Below are 9,109 nucleotides of genomic sequence, written 5' to 3'. Positions count from 1 at the left end.
CCTCAACCCTATAGAAAAAACCTATAGAAAAGCTGACGCTCAGAGATGCCAAGCAACAGCCACTAAATCTGAATGATTTAGAAGTCATTTGTAAAGAATAGTGGACCAAAATTCCTCCTGATGTGTCTGTTTTTCACTGTTCAAATGAGACTACCATTGCTATGAGAGACACATATTTTGGTATCACTCTCACTATTTTCCACTTCAAGTGGACAAACAATTTAATTAAAGATGTGTACAAATCAAGCATCCTTCAAATGTGTGATCTTTATTTGAGTGTAATGGCAGGAACACAGGCTCAGGTCACAAAGCACAGCACGAGCCCCCAGCAGGCTCTGCTCCTTTAAGTTCTTCTGTCATCAAGGAGGCCGCATGAGTCCCTGCAGGCTGTGATCAATAATACTTTGGCAGGAGGACGGTGACTCTTCAGGGTCAGCACAACACTTTTTTTTTTCGTGACTCAGGAATACTCCTCACATTTTTTGGATCTCAAGTGAAAAACAAAAACAGCATAAATAACAGCAACATAGGGATGAGGGGGACACTACGATCTCATCGGGTTTCTCCACAGGTTAGCAGGTAGAATCCAGAGGTATGGTCGCATCTGCGTTGAAAGAATGTCAAGGCCTCCTGTTTTTGTCTCCCTTCAACGGCTGACAGTGCCAGTCTCCAACGTGGGGAGTTTCCCATGATGCACTGGGTCATGGCAGCAGCACATACTTCTCAGCGATTTCCAGGACGTACAGGTTGGACAGACCTGATTGGTCCTCTACTGGATGGGTTTCCATGACGACGGTCCTGCAGTGAGAGAAGTCCCATTTTTATGCAGAGATGGTCCAGACGTTTAGACACCAAAAATCAAACCTCTCTTTACGCCACTAATGTCAGCACTAAAGTCTAGTCATGAAAGGATACAATGATGTTACATCCTCCCAAAGGATTATGGGTCATAGCAACCACGGAATTATTGTTTAGTCTTCCACTGATAAACATGATTAGACATTTCTGTGTCTCTACATCAAAGTAAATAATCATATTTGACTTAGCAACCATACTTACAACAGACTTTTATTATCTTTATTTTATTGTTGATTAAATAATAGGAGTGTTATGAGGGTTTCTTTTATATTGTATCATATGGCTGGCATCTTGGTGATATTTTGATTTTTAGTACATTTTATTACAAAAAAAATTCTCAAATCAATAAGATCCAAATGAATTTCATGTTTTACTTACTTAAATCTTTGAGGTATTTAGAAGATGAATGAGTTTGTCAGCACATAAATATACTTTCTTGTCTATAAAAATACAAGCTTATGGTCTTTAGAAGCAAGAAATAGAAATAATGAATTATTTGAATCACCGTACAGCAGTGGTCCCCAACCGTTTTAACGCCGCGGACCGGTATGACGTCATACAAAGCTTTGACTCCTTTTTACAAAGCATCTTTAAGATGTGGCGGAGGATTATTGCAGCAACGCTACGATGAAGGAGGAACAGAGACGTGATAAGACGAGCTCTGAGCCTCTAAATAAATAGGCATGTTTTCGTACATCGCACAGGTGTCATCATCCTCTCCCCTTCCCACACTCATGGTGCAAAAATGAAGTACTGTCTATTAAATGTAGCTTTTGTTTTTGAAAGTCGAAGGCTCCTCTTTGTCTCCTGGCTGGGTCTTTTCCCCTTGGCAAATAAACTTTCCAAAGACGTTTGTTTTTTACTCATTTTGCTAGCGCCTGGTTTTTTTTTTTAGCGGATGTAAAAGAGAATCAGGCGATTTTTCAAAATAAAACATCTTTCAGATTCTGAAATGAATAAAACGGCAGTAATGTAAGTTATTTATTCTTTCTGTGCGGCCTGGTACCAAATGACCCACGAACCGGTACCGGTCTGCCGCCCCGGGGGTTGGGGACCATTGCCTTACAGGACCGTTAGACGGACTGTACCAACTTTCTAGAAATGCTGCTCGAATTATGCTAACGTGAAAGCAACAGATGTCCAAAGCTGTACCTGTGGGACTTCACCATTCTGTAGATTTTTCGGGGGTCAGTCAATTCCTCCAGCACCTCCGTGAAACCTTTTCCTCTCCTCTGCCAACCATGGCGCCAAACTGTCAGGAGGGTGTCTTCAAAAAACACTGATGAGACAAAAACCGTGAGAAAACTGGAGAAACGGGATCTCCAACCGCTTGTTTAATAACGTTTAAAGCCAAATTATACATCTTAAATGTCCCACTCTTATAAATAACAAAACGTCAGATTGTTAAAAATTTCCAGGTAACTAAACCAAAAAAAAAAAAAGCACTTGTGGAAAGAATTACAGCAAGAAATCACCTGCAGTTTGAAGCTGCTTGTTCTTACCTATAGATTCAATCTCATGGAAGAAAGTGGTCTGCTGAGGAAGATGATGGAGGTTCTTCACCTCTCCGTTCAGACCAACACAAAGGACCGACTCTGTGGAAGAGAGACGTGGTCAAACATCAAGTTTCTCAAAAAGCTGTGAGTGAAGCTTTAAATGATCTACGGTATCCTCACTGTTGCATCTCACAGGGGAGCAAAAGCTCAGAACTTGAAACTTTAACAAAATGTGTGAGAATCCAACAAATCTGAATTAGAGTGACACTACACAGGAATGACACAAAAGTCACAATAAAAAGCTAGCAAAAGTTGAAAATCTGATTCTCATTTTTGCCCCTATTTATAATTCTTCCTTAAAAACTCAATAATAATCAAGGCAAGGTTTACCTTGCCTTCATGAATTTTCAAACGCTTGGCACTTCCATAAATTAAAAGGGACGCCATCTATTTGTCGCTACCAAATCTGAGTCCCTCGCTGTTCAAAAGCACAATCTGGTTTAACTTCCACTTTTATACTTAGAGCCCCAAAAAGGACTTAAAAACGTGCGTAGTGACGTGTACACGAGAACGTTTTGAACGCAGAAGCCCAAAATGAGGATGTCATTTACCGTAATTTCCGGATTATAAGATGCTACTTTTGTAGCTTTCAAGTTAAAGCAATCGTTAAAAGCAGTGTGAAAAAATCCACCATCACCAACAGGTTTGGAAAAGCCGATCTGCTGCATGACGGAGAGAACAGCGCAAGCTCAGGAGAGAATTTACCTCAGGATGAGAGTGACAAACTGACGGCAACAACGAAGGAGACACTGAGAGAGTGTGGCGAAAAATATCTGACGCTATTCCAATCCGACACTGAGGAGGAAGACTTCCATGGTTTCAGTGCACAGGAGGCGCGTGCCGCGCAGAGGCACCTAAAAGGCTACGTTCACACCGCAGGCTGAAACGACCCAATTCAGATATTATTGCCCCTATGCGACCAATCTGATCTTTTCATGACAGTCTGAACGACACAGATCCGATCTTTTGAAATGCGACCTCCGTCTGACCGGCCAGGCCAAATTTCCAGCGAAATGGCCGAGCGTGGTGTTGAACCTTTCCCGCCATGACTTATTTTCCTTTCCCACTGTGGTCAGAAGCGCAGGGGAAACCTTCTCCTGGGCCGAAGGCGGATCCTCCTTCGGGGTTCCATTTTCCTGTTCTGACCCTTAGATTCTCCAAAGCGGGTTAATAAAGAGTCAATAGCAGTTCTGCTAGGGGAAGCCTTCTTTTATTACTGTTTTCCTTCCTTCGTAACACACAACACGAGTGCGCGCACCCGACACGCTTCCTCTGCCCCCTCTCACTCCCTCCCGCACTGCACGCACTCTCTCCTCTCTCTTACACACACGCGCACGGCCCCAGCACATCCTGGCTCCAATGCCTTCTTAAAATGAGAAGATTGTAATTGTGCTGGTTCCTTTGTGAAAATAAATGTAAAAATTCAAAAAGAGCTCCACTGTTGACAACACTGTTGTTGACATCCATTGTTAACGTTAGCCAGTTCCGCAAACGAGTGATGTCATTCCCCGTTGAGTACTATTCTGCGCATAATCCGGCATTTATGCCCAAGGTTTTCAACCCTACCATACCTTACCACCCCATTGAGTTTTTGGCATTCAACCCGCTTCCTTTTTCCTCTACGGAGCAAGAAAGGCTTCACACATTGTGTCCTGTGCGGGCGCTGCGCATGTATGTGGAGAGGACGGCTGGCTTCAGAAAATCTGAGCAGCTGTTTGTGTCGTGGGCTTCTCCTCACACAGGTAAGCCCATAACCAAACAACGCCTGTCACACTGGGTTGTGGGCGCTATAACCATGGCTTATAACAGCAAGGGGTTAACACCCCCGGCAGGCCTGCGCGCTCATTCCACTCGCGGCATGGCATCATCATGGGCAGTTTTTCAGGGCATCTCTCTGGATGACGTGTGCATGGCTGCCAGTTGGGCAACACCTCACACTTTCATCAGATTTTATAGATTGGATGTCACTAGACCAGGGCTGCCTCACGCAGTGCTAGGTGTGGGGTCCACGCCTACACCTGTATGATCAGCCTGGTTGTTCTCTGTTGGTCTTCGGAGTAAGCTTATCTGGCAATACTGGAGTCTCTACATCCCATAGTGAGATACCGAAACGAATGTTGAAAGAGAACTTTAGGTTAAGAACTTAACCCCGGTTCTCTGAAACATGAGTGAGGTATCTCACTATGGGACACGCCCCCTGCGCTGTCCCCCAGAAGCTCTTTTACATTACGCCAGTCTTGACTGGCAGACAGAAGGTGACGTCTGCTCTCAGGAGACGGGACTTCCTCTTGCTATAAGAGCCGGACGCCATCTTCTCTCCTCAGTCTAAGTAAGCACACCTCTTCTCGCTCCAGGCAAGGAGGGTGATCTGGTGAGATGCCTCACTCATGTTTCAGAGAACCGGGGTTAAGTTCTTAACCTAAAGTTCTACATCCAAGTGTGAATTTTTCTGAATTTGACAAATAATAATTTTTTGAAATGAACATTATACCATAAAGATGAGAAAAACAACACCTACTTTCCATGAGCACAAGCAGAGAGTTTTTGTCCAGCTGTTGAACTTGAACTACTTCTGGGCTGGGTTTCTCTGTGAGAACAAGACAAACAAAACATAAACCACATCTGGGTTAATAACAAAGATAACATTCAGTTTGAAGCGCAGAACCGTCTCGTTCCTGGGACTCTGGTCTCTGCTGGTCATCAGCGTACCCATGCCAGTGTTGGTGAACCAGGACGAGCTGGAGTTCAGGTTGATGTAATCTACGCAGACGGGTCGGCTGGGGTCTGGTCCCTGTGATACGCCGATGCACACCAGAGGGTACTCCTGCTGCGGCGCCACCACCATCTCAAACACCCGCAGAGGGTTGGGCAGGGGGAAGTCAAAATGCTGCAGGAGGGACAATAAAATCTGTGTCAATCTCCGATAATTTTTTTTTTTTTTTTAAATGCTGGAGGATTTTGTAGGGTGATGGTTATCCCTTCATTTCAAACATTATAACTCCTTTTGTAAGATCTGGATCCCTGGTTTTAGCATATTCCCAAATTTTTTTTTTTTGCCATTTTCTTTTGCTAAAAGATCAAAAATTGTTTTTATAATCCGCTGAGAACATTTGCTTCATCAAATTTTTGCAGTGAGAAAATCTTGCTCCACTAAATATAGAATTGAGTTTTCTCAGGATATGCAGCCTTATCTGTTTTTTTGACCCTCACAGGATGCCCTACTCCTAATAATTCTTCATCTGATTCTGCCCTAGAATACTCATTTGGTGCAGAAAGAGATGTAGTTAAACACCCACATGGTCTTTTTAACAGGGTTTTGGGGCAGGACATATGTAAAGAAAATTACATTCAAATTTGCATTTTTGAGTATTTCTTCATTCAAATTGTTGCGAAGCAAAATTAAAGAAAAAATGCAGTTTTAAAAATGGCTTATTTTTGACAAAGATCATACTTTGGTTTTTCCCAGGATTTCCTGTGCCTCACCTGGACTACTTATGAACCTGCTGGCCTCCACTCATCTGCTGGATCTCCACCTTACCCTCCAGATTCAAAGCTTTTCTCAAAAGTTCCTCTATGCATCTGGCAATATTTACATTCCATCACCCGACTGAGCTCCAAATTGACTCTCTGTGTGCATCCTAAATATTTCTACCATAAGATTTTGCTGGTCCTTTTCCTTGTGTGGCATCATAAACTCCACCTCGGATTATGGATTTTTACATTAATTTAATAGGGAACACAAGACAAAAACTCATTTTACAACCTTGTAGTGCTTTGTTTCCTCACCTGCAAAATATAGCTTATAAAGATATTAATAAAATAAGAGAATTTACTTTTTATGATTAAAAATAAAAATATTAATTTGTAGAGATGTCTATTCTATGATCAATTTTTTCTGTGTGGGTTTTCATCATTTCTTTGGTAAACAAGTAGCACAGTTACAAATTTCCTTTTCAAATACACGAGAAAGCGGCAGGTGAGGCACCAGCCGCCTGTGCTTCACCTGCGCCCAGACGGCACTGCACACACGACTGAGCTGCAGCTGACGCATGCGCTTTACCGTTCGGCCTTTCCATCGTCATAAAAGATGCTTTATCTTTAATCACTTGATTTAGTCTTTATCCACTAAAAATGCACATTAACAATCCAAAAGTATTACATAGTACACGTGCCTCAAGCCAGAGGGCGCTAATGATCCCAGAGAATGTGACACCGTGGCTAAAGAATATTACAATTATTATTTAATATTGTTTAGCATCATTTTCTAAATGGAGGTTTCATGTCTAAACTCAGAGACCCGTTACTGGCAGTGATCTCCATGGAGACAGAAAGACTTTGAAAACCGATGACAGAAAAGAAACACGTCTACAAACAGGTTATCCGTGTGTTCCTTTAGAAGGAAAGGTGCAAGGACTTGTTATTTTTCCATAATGGTGATTTTCTTTCTCTATGCTACAGTTTGTAAACGAAAAAAATAAATGTTAAAATTAAACTTTAAAGAATGCACTTCAACTGTTGCCAATCAAATGGCTACTCTACAGGCTTCTTTTGTTAGTAAATCTGACTGATGACCAGCAGTGAACCTCCCTGCACGTCACGGGTTGTGATCATTTCTGTCAAATGGAACCTTCCCACCTAAAAGCATGTTTACAGACATTCCAGCACAAACACGTACCTTGATTAGCATGAATTTGTGCATGGGCTCGTACCACTGCAACAGCAACACACTGGACTCCAGGGCGCAGCACAGGAACACGCAGTTTCGATGCATGTTCTCCACTAAAAACGGGAAACCGACAGCAGAAAGGTTTACAATCAGACACAAGAAGTAAGCTACTTTTGAACCAGTTCCAAGCATCTTTCTACCATCCGTTCTCAGTTCTCACCAACAGAACAGGTCTTGCAGCCTTTGGTGTCGGGTATTTTAAAAGTGACAACACATTTTCTAAAAAAGAAACAAAAAAACAAAACATGAGCAGAAGTCTCCTGGTTTTTAAATCCGTTGAGAAACGGAGCAGCTCTTATCTGCTGTTACCTTGGTAGAAGTCTGTGGGTGGATATGGGGACCAACCTCTGGTCTTTCCGAGCCTGTTCGTGTAACTCCTTCAGCGAGTGAGAATGAAGCTGCGACGATTTACCTGGAAACACGATTACAAACAAACGTTTTGATTGGTTTGTGCTCAAAGGTCAGTACGGTATGTTCAAAACACATGAAAGAGAAACGCAGAAGAATTTTAAATAATAGAGTAACAATAAAGGAAAAATGTGCATAAACGCAACCTCAGTCACAACTTGACGTCACAACACCCGAAGGTGTTCATTGATGCTTTCATCATAGGACAAAGGAGATGGTCAGCAATAAAACTCACTATTTGATACTTGCAACACTTGAACCCAATTACTAGACATTGAAGATATTTCAGCAGTTTTAAACTGTTTTAATGTGTCTTTGCTGTCGAGAACTTTGTAAGAGCTAAGGTCAACAGTAGGAAAACCTGATTTGAGACAAAAGAACCTCAAAGTGCTTGATTTTTAGAAATGCTTATAAGTTATTTAAATGCATTTTACTTAAACAGAAGCACTTGATAACAGAGAAGCCACATTAAATCTCTCAGACAGCTTTTAACATTAAAACACAGTTGTTCTGAAGACCATGGGTCTTCAGAGGTTTATCAAATGGAAGATCTCCACAGAAATCCTGAAGACCCGCTCTGATGAAAAAGGTGTTTTTTAACATGTTCTTATGGCATTTTTCTGATGATGGAGGACATATACAAATAAAATTAAGCTTAAAATTGCATTCTGACTCATATTATTGTTAGTATGTTATTGTTAGTAGTAATATTATTTAAATCGTGAATCAGGAGCAAATGAAAAATCTGGCTCAGAACTGTACGGCTGGATAGCTACAATATTGCTCGCCATTTTTGCTGCACCGCTAATGTTAGGTTGGGGCTGTGAGGGGCTGTAAGCTAGCGGGACGCAGTGTAAACAGAGGGATGATTGGAAGGGGGTGGGCTTACTCCGCACCAACGGTCCCGCCCACAACTCATGGCGAATATCTGTTGAACCTTCTGCTGCTCTATAACTGTGTCCTTGAAATCGACACAGGTTTTTGGATTTTGGCTAAAAACTGCATTAACATAATTAAAAGACACTGGGAACAGTTTGAAAATAGATCAAAAGATGATCGAAGAGGATCTTTAAAATTGTTTTATTTTCTAAACAGCACAACCGACATTTTTGAAGGTGACTTTAATAATAACGTTTCAGGTACTAAAGGTCAATTTTAATCTGCAGTTTGTAAAAGGTTTGAATGAATGAATGAAAATCCAAATTGAAGAAAAAACAACAATATAAACAAAACCAGATTGAGTTTTTTGATAAATAATAAAAATGAATTAAAATAAAGAAGAACAAATATTTGTGTGATTAAAATGACTTGATTATGATAAAAAGAAAATTTGCAGTAAAGCTACATTAAAATGAGATAATATAGAAAGGTATTTTCCAAATTTCCAACAGACAAATAAAATGAAAGCAAAGTTTCATGTTTTTTTTGTTCCTTTTACCGACTATTTTAGTTTTATATCTAGAATCAATCAATACTTGTTTTGTTTATGAATTTTTTTTTTTTTTTTTTTTCTAACTTGTCCTGTCCAACAGCTAGGCAAACAGATGAGAGCTGAGGGCCT

The 9,109-nt window shown here is 41.1% G+C and overlaps 1 protein-coding gene across 4 annotated transcripts in view; it reads right to left on the bottom strand.

Annotated features, from left to right (window-relative positions):
- Positions 1–247: 247 nt before the first annotated feature.
- Positions 248–9,109, bottom strand: part of LOC101166485 (mitogen-activated protein kinase kinase kinase kinase 5) — a 75,779-nt gene continuing 66,917 nt past the window's right edge. For all 4 annotated transcript variants that reach the window (XM_023961682.1, XM_023961683.1, XM_023961684.1 and 1 more), the window contains 8 exons: positions 7,450–7,552; positions 7,301–7,359; positions 7,090–7,193; positions 5,124–5,301; positions 4,933–5,001; positions 2,361–2,453; positions 2,011–2,137; positions 248–798 (listed from right to left, as the gene is read on the bottom strand). In XM_023961682.1, the coding sequence (XP_023817450.1) occupies positions 702–798; positions 2,011–2,137; positions 2,361–2,453; positions 4,933–5,001; positions 5,124–5,301; positions 7,090–7,193; positions 7,301–7,359; positions 7,450–7,552 (830 nt within the window). In that variant the 3' untranslated portion in view covers positions 248–701. The remainder of the gene's footprint in view (positions 799–2,010; positions 2,138–2,360; positions 2,454–4,932; positions 5,002–5,123; positions 5,302–7,089; positions 7,194–7,300; positions 7,360–7,449; positions 7,553–9,109) is intronic.

The sequence above is a fragment of the Oryzias latipes genome, chromosome 13 (assembly GCF_002234675.1).
Source record: "Oryzias latipes chromosome 13, ASM223467v1".
NCBI classification, from domain to species: Eukaryota; Metazoa; Chordata; class Actinopteri; order Beloniformes; family Adrianichthyidae; genus Oryzias; species Oryzias latipes.
Note: the sequence above shows the minus strand (reverse complement) of the source record. Positions and strands in the feature narration are given on the sequence as shown.